The sequence below is a fragment of the Salvelinus alpinus genome, chromosome 1 (assembly GCF_045679555.1).
Source record: "Salvelinus alpinus chromosome 1, SLU_Salpinus.1, whole genome shotgun sequence".
In the NCBI taxonomy this organism is placed as follows: Eukaryota; Metazoa; Chordata; class Actinopteri; order Salmoniformes; family Salmonidae; genus Salvelinus; species Salvelinus alpinus.
In genome coordinates this window covers 48,891,086-48,906,467 of record NC_092086.1, presented here as the reverse complement: position 1 = coordinate 48,906,467, position 15,382 = coordinate 48,891,086, and the positions used below count along the sequence as shown (strand labels likewise).

The 15,382-nt window shown below is 45.2% G+C and overlaps 1 protein-coding gene across 1 annotated transcript in view; it reads right to left on the bottom strand.

Moving 5' to 3' along the window:
• The window catches only part of LOC139562215 (inactive phospholipase C-like protein 2), a 129,616-nt gene that overhangs the window by 96,082 nt on the left and 18,152 nt on the right, over positions 1–15,382 (bottom strand). The window contains exons 7-18 of the mRNA XM_071379731.1: positions 12,215–12,370; positions 9,935–10,114; positions 9,449–9,536; positions 8,723–8,845; positions 7,924–8,016; positions 7,571–7,777; positions 5,854–5,948; positions 4,537–4,679; positions 4,241–4,396; positions 3,983–4,034; positions 3,429–3,533; positions 2,983–3,103 (exon numbers count right to left, since the gene is read on the bottom strand). Coding sequence (XP_071235832.1) covers positions 2,983–3,103; positions 3,429–3,533; positions 3,983–4,034; positions 4,241–4,396; positions 4,537–4,679; positions 5,854–5,948; positions 7,571–7,777; positions 7,924–8,016; positions 8,723–8,845; positions 9,449–9,536; positions 9,935–10,114; positions 12,215–12,370 — 1,519 coding nt within the window. The remainder of the gene's footprint in view (positions 1–2,982; positions 3,104–3,428; positions 3,534–3,982; positions 4,035–4,240; positions 4,397–4,536; positions 4,680–5,853; positions 5,949–7,570; positions 7,778–7,923; positions 8,017–8,722; positions 8,846–9,448; positions 9,537–9,934; positions 10,115–12,214; positions 12,371–15,382) is intronic.

Genomic DNA, 15,382 nt, shown 5'->3' with positions numbered 1-15,382 from the left:
GACCGGGAAAAATGAAAGAAACAAAGATAGGAAAAGACTAAATAATGTCAGCTGGACAAACACAAAAGCAACATTCTTCTGATTCCTGTTTGCAATATGGCTTTTTTCAGAAACTTCTGATGAAACCTAAGAGGTTGCAGTGGCTGCCGTGTTATACACCCTCCTCAGGTCATGCAATGGGATTACATTCAGAGGGGCGTGCCACAGACATACAGTATACCGTAATAAAATAGAATTATGGTACAGAAAATAAATTCATATATGCTGTATATAGATAGCAGAGGAGGCTGGTGGGAGGAGCTATAGGAGGATGGGCTCATTGTAAGGGCTGAAACGAAATCAATGGAACTGTATCAAAACACATCGAACATATGGAAACGACATGTTTGACTCCGTTCCATTAATTCCATTCCAGCCATTACAATAAGCCCATCCTCCTATAGCTCCTCCCACCAGCCTCCACTGATAGACAGAGACTCTATTTGTCTTTTTTTTTTCATTTTATGATACATCAACCAAGCATAGGGCTTCATTCCTGAGAGGGCAGAGCTTATGAATAGAGGGGATGGGTCGTGTGTGTGTGTGTTTGTGTGTGTGTGTGTAATATGACTGTGGGGGTTGTGTGGTGTTGCTGTCGTCATGATATTGCCCAATGGTTCAGAAGTGTGTGTGTGTGTGTGTGTGGGGGGGGGGGGAGTGTGGGGGGAGAACAGCGTAGCCACGGCAACAAGTGGATCTATCGTTAGATGCTTTGTTAAACTGCGGTAGCTAAGGTGTACTATGGCAGACGAATCCTGCTGGGACTATATGGAGACAGACCCACTACAACATCTTGGATGAAAGACAGGGAGTGAGCCAGTGCCAAAATATCCCAAACTTTATGGTAACAATGGCCTTCATGCTCAGGACTGATGAGTCAAGTGTTCAAGCGCCTCATATTGTCTGCACACATAGCTATATATCTGTACCTCAGGTTGTCAGTTGATGTTTTATGTTATATCACACAGAGACAGACATGCACATGCAGATTTAGCAACAGTGATCAGTAATAACAGAAAACAGGAGACAGGCTTACGGACAGAGATAGACAGAGAGAGAAAAAACAGACAGAGACAGACAGACAGGAGTACCATCAGGGCTGGCTCAAGACATTAGCGATATAAGCGGTCGCTTAGGGTCCGGGCCGTTTAAAAAAAAACTCAGTTGGGGTCTAAATTTACTGTTGAAAGTTAGAAGGTGAAGGTTCGAAATGTGGTTGTGCATCAGACGTTTTTCTCCTGTTTTGTCACTGACAGTCACTTAATTAGCCATGTCAGCTAACAGCTTACAGTGGCAAGTTAGTCTAGCTAGTCACACTCACTCAGATATCATTAACATGACATAAGTAATGGCAAAATGTGTAGAATTACAGGAAATTTGCGTTAGAACTGCAAAAATGTATCTCCACCCCATGGCAAAACTGGTAGCATTGCAGGGAATTAGCTTTAAATCTTCAAAAAATGCATCTCTGCCCCATGGTAAAATGAGTTGAATTAGATCTCCACTAGTCATCTCAGGCTATGGATCGAGTAGTTAGTGTACTTCAGCAGATGCACAATACTAAGCCAATAAGGACCCAGTGTAGAGACTCTTCTACCATCAGTCCTAGCAATGGACTTTCCTACAGATCCACCAACTAAACCCCAACCTCCACACACACCCCAGTGACCTCAGCTCCCCTACACACATCCAAACAGCTCCCCAAATAGATTGTTAACACTAGACGTCACAACCAATAACAAGACATGACCAAATGAGTTGTTTAAAACACCGGACAGACAGACAGACAGACAGACAGACAGACAGACAGACAGACAGAGACAGACAGACAGACAGACAGACAGACAGACAGACAGACAGACAGAGTGGTAATGAGAGGTAGCGTTGATGGCACATACATCATCTACAGGGGTATGGAGGGGAGATAGATAGAGGACTCATCTTTGTATCTGTGCCATTAAAGCGTCTGTGTGACAGCATGGGCAGCACCGTTGAGGTACTAAAGTAGTACAACCCATAGGAATCCCCACCCAGTTGACAACTTTAAAATGATGGAAGACCTCAATAGCAATGGCCATGTTAAAAATGGGTTATATTAATGATGAGTCCTCTATCTATCTCTATGGGCTGTCCAGAGACCTGAGTGGCCATGCTGGTATTTACATTACATCTGTGTGCAAATACAGGAAACTAAAATATCGCTGTGAGTGTAGAGGGGGCCCAAAGTCCCCAAGTTTCAGCTGGAGCTGATGTATGTTATGCAACAGTGTGTGCGTGTGTGTGTGTGTGTGATGCATCCTTGTGTGCGTGCGTGTGTGTGTGACATAGATACTCAGTGTGCTCTGAGAATGAAATGAGAGCCATTCTGCTTGGAGTTTAGTGTGTAAAGATTCAGAATTATTATACTACTACTTGAAACTACCCTCAGCAACACATCCGATGATGTTGTCAATAACAACAAATTCTTCATTTAAGTTTTTCTCTTTTTTGGCAGAGGGCGGATTGAATTAAAAAACTCTGTTGATAAACCATTTACAATAATAAAATAACTAAACAAAAACATTTAAACAAACTGTTTAAATGACTTCATACCGGTTGTAGAGAGTGCTCTTTAAAAATCTTTGTTAGAATTATGACCAAATGAAAATACATACGTGAATTGAAAGACTTTTCTTTTTTATACAATACTGTAACATTGTCGTTTTTTGCATTTATACCTAGTCTGTTTTACAGATACGTACGGAGACAAACTGAAAAAAGGTCACTGACATGCATTTTGCTTGCTGAGAAGAAAAAACAAAAAAACAATCACAAACATTATTAACATTTCACATTAAAGCTATCTGAATTAAAACAGGAGGAAATTAATGGAATTAAACCATCAGAAATGTCAAAAGGTGCGGGGTTCTTTTGTTGGTGTCAGGGGTCAGAGATTGAGGGTCACGACTGCTGGCCGCTCCATTGGCTCTCCATCGGTCGCCGCAGCAGCTCCTCAACGTGTCGCGCCACGTCCATGGTGTCATCCAGGTCAAAGTCACCGTCCGCATCTAACATGGAGTCACTCCTGCCACAACACAGGAACCAGTTAGTAACACAGGCCATCAGACACGCACACCTCACAGGGACCAGTTAGTAACACAGGCCATCAGACACGCACACCTCACAACACAGGAACCAGTTAGTAACACAGGCCATCAGACACACACACAGGAACCAGTTAGTAACACAGATTATCAGACACACACACCTCAAAACACAGGAACCAGTTAGTAACACAGGCCATCAGACACACACACCTCACAACACAGGAACCAGTTAGTAACACAGGCCATCAGACACACACACCTCACTCTCACACATGCACGCACACATATGTAATCTATACTCACATAGGCGGGTATATGCCGTAGTTTGGAGGGTGACTGACAACAGGGGAGGCTCCGTGATCCATGTAGGTGGGGTTTGCTGCTGGGTCAGGATTGGTCGTGGTGAACCTGCAGGTCCAGACAAACAGACAGACAGACGCGCACGAGTCAGAGAACGTCATTCCGAACGCCAGCTTTGTCGGTTACCACGGCAACCTTCATCAACATCCCTCACCACCACCCCCCCCTCCTGCTCCTCCTCTGCTTCATTAATTACCAGTCCCTTTGAGCAGCAGGCAGGATCAGGTTAGGCAGGGTGCTGGGCAGCAGCACCTGGAGCCCTCCCACTGAGAGGCCCACAGACCCTTGGTAACAATAGGGACCCTGCTAACTCATTACCCAGACTGACATTACTAAGTGCAGTGATGAGAGGGACAGAGGCGCCCTCAGGCCCGCGGATGCTGGGCTCTAATTGGTTCCTCCATCTGGAGTGAAGACCTAATGGTTGATCTGCATTCAGGCCACATTGTTAGGCGATTAAATCAGCCCTATCGCCACAGAGAGAGAGAGAGACTTACTCTGGTACCACTTGTTTGATCTGCGGTTTCACGTATCCATCCACTGCTTTGGCTGTAAGAGAGAATGGCAAGGGAAGGAGAGACAGGGAGAATCGCTATGTTCAGACTGCAGATATGGTCCACATTCACAGGTTCCTCAGTGTGGCTGTTATAAGCCTCTATCTGACCAAATTGCAACAGATATAGAGAATAGATACTACAGTATAATTATATGTCATCATTTATTTTTATAGAGATGAATAGAGGTTAGGTACATACACAGGGGTGGCGTGTAGTATTTGGAGAAGACCTCATCCTTGGGTCTGTCTGGGTAGAGGAACAGGAGGTGGTTGAGGTCACTGATGCGGTCAGCCAAAGAGCGGATGGAGAAGTCTTTGGCTGTGTAGGGCATGAGGTTCCACACCATCCTCTCCCCTGGAAACATAGCCACACTTACTTTAGTACCACTTGGCTATTTTTACAGACCTTCTCCGTCGAAGATTAATTTGTTGACTAATTGACTAACTGACAAAATAATGAATTGATTGATCGCTTGACTGGTTGGTTGTCGGTACCTGGTTTGTTGGGATTCTCAGCCACCCAGGCGATAGTGATCCCTCCGATCTCAGAGTCGCTGAAGCGGAGCAGGAAGGTCCCGTTCGGTTTGGACATCAACATGTCCTGGGCCTGCTGCTTGTTCACAAATCCCAGGATCGCCCTGTACATAGAGAACGGAGGAAGGAAGAGAGAGAGAGAGAGAGAGAGAGAGAGAGAGAGAGAGAGAAGGGGAGAGACATCAAGAGGGAGATATGGAGAGAGGGAAAACACAGACAGACAAATGTACAGAGAATAAAAAGCCCAGGAGGAGGGCATAAGTAGGACATGAGGAGGACAGGAGGAGGGCATAAGTAGGACATGAGGAGGACAGGAGGAGGGCATGAGGAGGACAGGAGGAGGACAGGAGGAGAACATGAGGAGGACAGGAGGAGGGCATAAGTAGGACATGAGGAGGACAGGAGGAGGGCATGAGGAGGACAGGAGGAGGACAGGAGGAGAACATGAGGAGGACAGGTGGAGGGCATGAGGAGGATATGAGGAGGACATGAGGAGGACAGGAGGAGGGCATGAGGAGGACAGGAGGAGGACAGGAGGAGAACATGAGGAGGACAGGTGGAGGGCATGAGGAGGATATGAGGAGGACATGAGGAGGACAGGAGGAGGACATGAGGAGAACAGGAGGAGGACAGGAGGAGAACATGAGGAGGACAGGTGGAGGGCATGAGGAGGATATGAGGAGGATATGAGGAGGACATGAGGAGGACAGGAGGAGGGCATGAGGAGGACAGGAGGAGGACATGAGGAGAACAGGAGGAGGACAGGAGGAGAACATGAGGAGGACAGGTGGAGGACATAAGGACAGAGACAGACAAAGATACATTGTTACATACATTGTCATGCCGCCCCCTTCCCCTACAATAATTGTATCCTCTTGACCCATTACAGGTAGGGATACATATCTCTGTGGTTGCTATGGTAAAGCTGTGTCCATTGTGGCGAGGGCCTTTTGCTAGGCTCATTGAGATTAAAAACCAATCAAAATGTGAGGCTGCAACAGCAGGGGGGCTTAAGAGGAAAAAACACCAAGTGCACTCTATCAAGAAGACTCACTAAAGAAAGCACATTACAGCTGCCATTCAAACGACAACAAAAAGAGGCCTTTAGCTCAGTTGAGCCATTTTCTCTGTCCATTTCCCTGTCTACTTGGGCAGTGTGTGCACGCTGCAGGCATCTCATGTTACGCTAACACACAATCCAAGTCAAACCTCATTTCCACAGGTTATTCTGGAGTAGAAATTCTAGGAATATAGACATTTAAAAAAAAATATTCTTACCCATCATTCCAGTGTGGTTTGAGATGTTTTTTTGTGAGTTCCATGACCCCATCAAACCACTGCCAGAACGTGAAATTCCTGCCAGGCAGACTCTCCTGTAGGTTAGAGGGATTGGGACATTGTGTTTGATACAGTCGATAAACAATTTGTTGTCTGTCTTTAATCGCACTAACCTCTCCTCACACATACAGAGTAGCTCCACTTTCAACTGTTCTGCCTGCGGCTATGGAACCTTGACCTGTTCACCGGACGTGCTACCTGTCCCCGACCTGCTGTTTTCAACTCTCTAGAGACAGCAGGAGCGGTAGAGATACTCTGAATGATCGGCTATGAAAAGCCAACTGACATTTACTCCTGAGGTGCTGACCTGTTGCACCCTCGACATCCACTGTGATTATTATTATTTGACCCTGCTGGTCATCTATGAACATTTGAACATCTTGGCCATGTTCTGTTATAATCTCCACCCGGCACAGCTAGAAGAGGGCTGGCCGCCCCTCATAGCCTGGTTCCTCTCTAGGTTTCTTCCTAGGTTCTGGCCTTTCTAGGGAGTTTTTCCTGGCCACCGTGCTTCTACACCTGCATTGCTTGCTGTTTGGGGTTTTAGGCTGGGTTTCTGTACAGCACTTTGAGATATCAGCTGATGTAAGAAGGGCTTTATAAATACATTTGATTTGATTTGATTTAGTGTAGAGCAGCAATTACAATAGACAGTCAGTCAGTGAGAGATATTTCCCAGAGTTCAGCTGACCCCCTTACATCCATCCATGATGTGCAAGTGTGTATCAGTGAGTGAGCTCTGAGGTGCATGTTCTAGCGCCTGTGTCTAGGCCCTCTCTCTCTCTAATGAGGCTGATGCTCTGTGGTGAATGAGGTCTGAATGTGAGTGTGCTCTCTGTCATCAGTGGCTGGTTAGAGGGAGCCAATGAGGCCTGGGGCTGAATTAGCCCTTCCTGTCTTGACAAACAGGCCCATTAACCAGACCTGAGGACCTCACGGCCAGCCGACTAGAGCTCATCAGACTAAATGGCACCCTATTCCCTACCTAGTGCACTACCTTTGACCAGGGCCCTATGTAGGGAATATGGTACCATTAGGGACGTAGCCTTAGAGAGAAACACATTAGAGACTCGCTCAGCCCGAGGAGAGCAGCTTTATTTAACTAGGCAAGTCAGTTAAGAACAAATTCTTATTTACGATGATGGCCTAGGAACAGTGGGTTAACTGCCTTGTTCAGGGGCAGAATGACAGATTTCTACCTTGTCAGCTCGGGGATTCGATCTAGCAACCTTTCGGTTACTGGCCCAACGCTCTAACTACTAGGCTACCTGCTGCCCCCAATGCAGATATAGTGGAATCATTACTCTGAACACGGGAAGGAACACCAAAGAGGTAAACTGTGTCTGCAGTGGCACATACTCACATCTAAATAAAATATACACAAACCAGGCATGGTAAAAACTCTACAATAGATTCCATCTGAGCATCAAAAAAATGATATCACCCCTCTGCAACAACTTGTTCCTAACGCAGAGGTCAGGTCTTATAGTCCACTGGTCAGTAGTCATGGGCAGTGTCCCACATGGCACCCTACTCACTACAAAGTGCACTACTTTTGATTAGTGCCCATAGGGTTCTTGTCAAAAGATGGGCCCTGGTAAAAAGTAGTGCACCACATAGGAAATATGGTGCCATTTGAGACGCACCCTGGTCTTACCCTGTTGAACTGGGACCAGGTCATGGTCATGCCGCGGTAGTCATCAGGGTTGATGCTGGAGCTACTGAAGGCTTTCTGGGCCAGGAAGACCAGGTTCTCCTCTGAGAGGCCACGGTTACTCTGCACCTCCGCCTTGTACTTCATGTTGAGGGCCTCACACAGCTGGGGCCACAGCACCTTTTCAGGCACTATGAAGGGCACCCGACCCTGGGGAGGAGGAGAGGAGAGAGGGTTAAGGCCCCTAAACCAGGGCAACGCTAGAGCGTCCATAAAGAGAAAAACAAAACAATGTAAAGTGTTAAAGACATCATCACACACACATACAGACAACACGGTGATCACACTGAACTTACGGGTTCGGCAAAAGCGTTGTCCCACAGTACTGTTGCTGTGGCGTTATTGTCTTGGCTACCGTGGACGATCACCACCACAGGAAGTGATAACGTCTGACAGAGAGAGAGAGAGAGAGAGAGAGAGAGAGAGAGAGGGAGGGAAGAAAAAGGTCAGCATCATTACAAACACAAAGACGTGTATGTGTATCAAATACAGTATATATAAGGCAACTCATGTAAAACATGTTTCCACTTTAACCTACTGTACAGCACTTTGTGTTCCAACCAAACAATCCATATAATTCAGAGAAATACATGAACAAATGTGTTATGGAGAGTAGGGGAGCATATATGTTTCCTGTACCATTGACAATGTGAAGGTCATTTTTCTTGTGTGACATAGCTTTAACAATGATTACTACTTCTAATATGGTCACTGAAGGAGCAGGGTAAGGAACATGGTGTATTGACTGAGCCACTCTCTGCGGGTCGACGACAACTGGATGCATTTGGTTTTCAAGGGAAATGGAAAGAGAGCCTGTGACGTGACTTCCTCTTTTGGATGTTAACAAGGCAACACTCCATCTTAACTCCTCCTCCACATTTACTGGATTGGTTGAACAGCGGAGAAGAGAAAACTCCCCCGACAGTTTGTTTTCTCTCGTCAGGACCAGAAAGAAAGAAAGGCTGCTGAGGCGCTAGGTTAGACCTTGGGCTAGTCCACCACTCTGCTCATCTCTTCTGAAGCCTGTGTGTGCTGTATTGATAAGAGTTGGCAAAACGGCACAAACAGATCTGGGACCAGGTTATCAGTTCTTACCTTAACCTGAAAAACCAGCTCATTACCCCCGACGCTAAACTGAGACTCAAACAGAATGGTAAACTTCTCCTCTGTCACAGACTCCGCCCCTCGCCGGTCCGAGCGCTTGATCCTCTTCAAAGACTACATGAAAGAGGAGGCGGGGTCAGAGAGGAGGATCATGAGGGTTGAGGAGAGGACAGCAGCACAGCACACAAACATCTTCCAGACTATTCACTTTGAGGAGCTGTTCTCTGATCACACACATGATTCCCTTTCATTCCAGGAGCAGATTTAAAGGGATACGTCGAGATTTTCACAATGAGGCCCTTTGTCTACTTCCGCAGAGTCAGACGAACTCATGGATACCATTTGTATGTCCCTGTGTCCAGTATGAAGGAAGTTAGAGGTAGTTTCGCAAGCCAATGCACATTTACTAGCATTCTGCCTTTAACTTCATTCTGGAAATAGAGACATAAAAATGGTATCCACAAGTTCATTGCCAAAATCCCGAAGTATCCATTTAAGCCAGAGTTTACCTGTAAATTATCCATGGAGAACCCTAGGGAACTCAAAACAGCATGTGGGCTGAGTAACATGCTATCTGTATGAGTATGAACATAGAATGAGAATGCAGAATCTCCAAAAGCCTCTTGGACTCCAGTTTAGCTGGGGTTTGTCTCTGAAGCGAATCTTCTCTAGGTGTGTTATTACAGACTGAGACTCCCTGGCCCCATCCATCCTCACCATGTTCCTGAAGTTGGCGCTGAGTGTTCCTGTGGCCTGGTGGTACTCCATCACACAGTTGTTGTTAAGGATCTCTCCACTGCTGTCACTGGGAGAGGGGGAAGGAAGAGGGAGGAGGAGGAAGAGGAGAGGTAGATGCTTCAGCAGATGTATTAATCATAAAGTCATGAAACTTTCACAGAACATGAAGGGGAATGACTAATTTCAATTTATGTGAGGCAAGTTTTTTTCAGGATGCCAACGCTGACAATCTTGCAATATGCTACCCAAATTTGCCCCTGGGCTAGGGATAGGCTAACATGGCTATTCTTTTAGTACTAGGAAGGAAGATTTATACACTAACTACTTTAGGGTTCTATTAGGTGTGTAGAACGTGGGATGTGGCACGAACAAAAGTAACATCTAAATGTGGAATCTCCACTTGCTCCATAGATTCTACTGAGGCAGTATATATCAGTGATGAGGGGGCTCTATGCTGTAACTTACTTCCTGGTGTTCTCGTTCTTGAGCAAGGCCTTCGCCTGGTGTTCACTGATGATGGTGGCCTTGACCTGCGGGGGGTTCATGTGCACATTGAGCTTCCCGCCCACTAGGAGACGCACTGTGGCGACAAACTTGGTCTGGGTTTTCAGCACCTGGGGAGGCTGCTTCTCTATGATAAAGGTGCTGGAGGGAGGGAGGGAGGGAGGGGGAGAGAGAGACAGAGAGAGCGAGAGAGAAGGGAGAGAGAAAGAGAGAGAGAGAGCGAAAGAGAGAGAGCCAGACAGACAGACAGACAGACAGACAGACAGACAGACAGACAGACAGACAGACAGACAGACAGACAGACAGACAGACAGACAGACAGACAGACAGACAGACAGACAGACAGACAGACAGACAGACAGGGGCAGGACAAACAGATTAGAGTCAGAGGAAAGTGTAGCGGGTTGCTTTAAAGGGATAGTGCAACATTTTAGCTTACCCAGAGTCAGATGAACTCATGTATACCATTTGTATGTCTTTGCATGCAGTTTGAAGGAAGTTGAAGGTAGATTCTGGAGCAGTTGCTAACTAGCGTTAGCCCAATGACAGAAAGTCTACAGGAACAACTGCATGCTAGTTAACAATGGCTCCAGAAACTAACTTCAACTTCCTTCAAACTGCACACAGAGTCATACAAATGGTAAACATGAGTTCATCTGACTATTTGTTTGTAGAAAAAGGACTTGATTGAAAACATTTAGTACTATCCCTTTAACCAACAGATCACCACAGGGATTTCTGCTCATCACACACTACTGCCTATTACGTCTATTTGACCTGCTTTTGAAAGTTACACAGTATGCAAGCTGTCAGCTCTTCATGCTCCCACACATAAACACGCACAGACAGACAAACGCTACACACACACAGGCAGCGTGATGCTCATTCATTCAGGCACGGAGGGCTTTTTAGTAGAGTACGCCGTTTGTGTTTTAGGCTTGGCTGACCGTACTCAATATGAGCAGGCAGTGATGAGATACCCTCCCTCCCCCCTAGCCTCCCTCCCAGGCACCTGCTAGAGGTTTAGGGGAACAGTAGAGAGGATGTGGGTGTGGTTTCGCTGGAGAGCAGGAAAGAGCGAATTAAGAGGAGAGGAAACACCAGTGCGGTAGTATGGACTTTAAAAGTAGTGTTCTTACGCTCTCAACGCTCCCCTGTCTGTGGCCTAACGGACATCGTTCTGACAATGATACAGCTTCTCAGTGCATTATGGGTCTCTGTGGGGACCACAGTGCATTATGGGTCTCTGTGGGGACCATAAGGAGAGAGCAAAGGGTTCTGGGAGCAGTCAGAAGACTTCCTGATCCAGTCAGTGAGGCTGACAGACAGTGGTCCCAGGGCTACAACACTCTACCATGGAACTCAAGCTAACTTTCTGAGCCTGTTAGCCTTTCTCCCCATCTCACCATCATTGTAGACTCTTCATCCCTAGTCTCAAACACTTTTTGTCTCTTTAGCTCTCGTCTCGACCCTCTTTTGTATCCCCCTTCTTTCACTTAATGTCCTTGAAACGGTTCACTCCTCCTCTTCCTCGTACTGTATCTTCCTCTCCTTTTCTAAACCGTTCACTCTCCCTTCCCGTTTTCTTTCTCCTTTTGGATCTATAGCAGGCCTCCCTCTCTCCTCGCTCCATCTCTCCCTCCTTGTAGCGTTGAGAGTTAATGCAGGCTGACTGGGGTTGTGTTTGTGTGTTCATTGGCAGGTTCAGCAGGGGTTGGGAGCAGAGCTGGGCTGGGCTGCTGGAGGAACTATCAGCAGCTTGCTCCTCCTGCCTCAGAACAACCCAGCTTGGGCTCAGCACAGAGTCAAACACACACACACGTTTTGCTGCTCCACAGAGTCACATAACCGGGCTCCCGTGATGTGCGGTGCTGAGTCATTTCTAATGTCATTCTGGTAATAAATGTAATCTCACGCTCTATTGGCCACATAAGGAGTCAGGGGTTGTGTCAGTAGGATAGGGTTTGTATAAGGGTTCACACTGAGTGTAGTATGTTCTCCATTCAGTCCCATCAGAGGAGATGGGGGGGGGGGGTGTAAACATGACTGTACAGTAGCATACACACTGAAGATTAGTGTGTCTATAAGAAGTTCACATTTTCACACACCCACATCCAGCTCAAAGCCACTTGCACACAATCCAACACACTACAACCTATTCTCACAATACCTTGCACTTTGATACTGAACAATAACAACAACTTCACACACACACACAAACGCACGCAGGTACACACACACCTGGTGACCAGTGCTGAGATGATGTCTGTGATGGTGCTGTTGAGGTCGTTCAGTAGCTCCTCGATGGGGCCGGGGATGGGAAGCTGTTGTCTCAGGTGTTCTGCTCTCCTGATCTGCTGCCTGTTCTGCCAGATCGTCTCTGCCAACTTCTCACACCTGAATCACACACACACACACACACACACACACACACACACACACACACACACACACACACACACACACACACACAAAATAAGGTTCTCAAAATGGGCAAATTATGATCACACAACTCACAGTTCAGACTCTTACAAGCTCAGACAACCAGACAGACTACAGTCTAGTTCAAAATATACAGTTTAAGACAAGGTAATAATTCCATGGTGGAGCGTTCACAAGTAAACACATTCACTGGACCGTTGCTGATTCTATAGGATTAGCATTGAAAACGTGACCAGCGTTCAGAAAATCAAGTAATAAAGTGGTTGTAGATCATGTGAAAAATGTTTCAATGAATAGAATGACAGGAAAACAGTCATTCTAAGTGTTTGCTAAGTAGTTTTCTGAAATTCACAACGATTGTGTTTATTTTCCGCTTTGATGGCAAACTCTCTGTACAGCTAACATTCACTTGTTCATATGTTCCTTGTTTGTCTATCTTTTTATGTCGTCTGTCTACATGTTTATATATGTTTACAACAAGCAAGGGGAAGATATCAGAATAGGGGCATTGGGGAATAATAACATATTGTACGGAATACATTTGTACTGTAGTGAAGCCGTCTCTAGAGTAATGCAAGGTCTCTTTCATGATCATGTGAAACGTCAATTGCTATGGAAATGCTGGGATGTGTTTTTCAATGACGTTAAAGGTAATTATGATGCAACTATGATGGTGATACGATATGGATTACTATTATCATCATGAATATTAAGGCTATACACACTACATGTTACACACACAGACACTCAACCATGCAAATTGGCGGAGTTATTATTTATTTGGACAGCACACATTATAGTCTTACTCTTATACAGACATCGTACACACTCTCACTAAATCACATCCAATGTCATACACATCAACCTACTCAGATTTACTAGACACATAATATCTTGTCTCAATTTTCTAACATCTTTGGCATTGATTCACAGGCAAGGGAATAAAACAAATATGGCTTGAACGTATTTCTTGAATTCTAAATATCAGACATTTGAAAGCTCTAATTTTGACTGTCATAATACCTCTGACGGCAGTAACTGTCACGTTCTGACCTTAGTTCCTTTGTTATGTCTTTATTTTAGTTTGGTCAGGGCGTGAGTTGGGGTGGGTATTCTATGTTGTTTTTTCTATGTTTTGTTCTATTGTCCTTTTCTATGTGTTTGGCCTAGTATGGTTCTCAATCAGAGGCAGGTGTCAGTCGTTGTCTCTGATTGGGAGCCATATTTAGGTACCCTGGTTTTCATTGTGTTTTGTGGGTGATTATTTCCTGTGTAGTGGATGTCACCTTACAGAACTGTTGCGTTTCGTTCTCCTTTGTTATTTTGTTTAGTGTTCTATGTTTAATAAATATAATGATGAACACTTACGACGCTGCGCTTTGGTCCTCACCTCATTCCAACGACGAGCGTTACAGTAACTTTATAAGCACTAATTATGGTCAATTTAGACTGAGAATAGTATCTAGTTATGGTAAGGGGTGAAATAAGTATAGCCAGTGATAATTGTAATGGTTTAGCAGGTAATAAAAAAAGAAGATCAGTCTTTACGTGGCTAAAAGAAAAGGAATATAACATATACTGTTTACAGGAAACTCACTCTACATCCTTAGATGAAGTTGCGTGGAAAAAGGGAATGGGGTGGTGAAATTATTTTCTGTCATGGACAAAGGAACTCAAAAGGTGAGATGATATTAATTAACAACAATGTAAATCTGAATGTGTAAACAGTCAGGAATGATTCGCAAGGAAGGTGGATGTTTTTGAATATGAAAGTGGACGAAAAAGAGATTTGGCTCATTAATCTATATGATCCAAATCAGGATGATCCATACTTCTTCGAAAATATTTATACCAATTTATTGAACTCACAGGCAACAAATGATCAAATCATTATGATAGGAGACTATAACAAAGTGTTAAGTACCTCAATTGACCGTAAAGGAAATCACTCTACAAACTATCATCACCGTGCCCTTAAGGAAATCACAAATATTATGGACACATTAGAAATAGTGGATATTTGGATACTAAAAAACCCCGACCTAGTGAGATATACAGTGGGGAGAACAAGTATTTGATACACTGACAATTTTGCAGGTTTTCCTACTTACAAAGCATGTAGAGGTCTGTAATTTTTATCATAGGTACACTTCAACTGTGAGAGAAGGAATCTAAAACAAAAATCCAGAAAATTACATTGTATGATTTTTAATTAATTAATTTGCATTTTATTGCATGACATAAGTATTTGATACATCAGAAAAGCAGAACTGAATATTTGGTACAGAAACCTTAGTTTGCAATTACAGAGATCATACGTTTCCTGTAGTTCTTGACCAGGTTTGCACACACTGCAGCAGGGATTTTGGCCCACTCCTCCATACAGACCTTCTCCAGATCCTTCAGGTTTCGGGGCTGTCGCTGGGCAATACGGACTTTCGGCTCCCTCCAAAGATTTTCTATTGGGTTCAGGTCTGGAGACTGGATAGGCCACTCCAGGACCTTGAGATGCTTCTTACGGAGCCACTCCTTAGTTGCCCTGGCTGTGTGTTTCGGGTCGTTGTCATGCTGGAAGACCCAGCCACGACCCATCTTCAATGCTCTTACTGAGGGAAGGAGGTTGTTGGTCAAGATCTCGCGATACATGGCCCCATCCATCCTCCCTTCAATACGGTGCAGTCGTCCTGTCCCCTTTGCAGAAAAGCATCCCCAAAGAATGATGTTTCCACCTCCATGCTTCACGGTTGGGATGGTGTTCTTGGGGTTGTACTCATCCTTCTATTCCTCCAAACACGGCGAGTGGAGTTTAGAGCAAAAAGCTCTATTTTTGTCTCATCAGACCACATGACCTTCTCCCATTCCTCCTCTGGATCATCCAGATGGTCATTGGCAAACTTCAGACGGGCCTGGACATGCGCTGGCTTGAGCAGGGGGACCTTGCGTGCGCTGCAGGATTTTAATCCATGA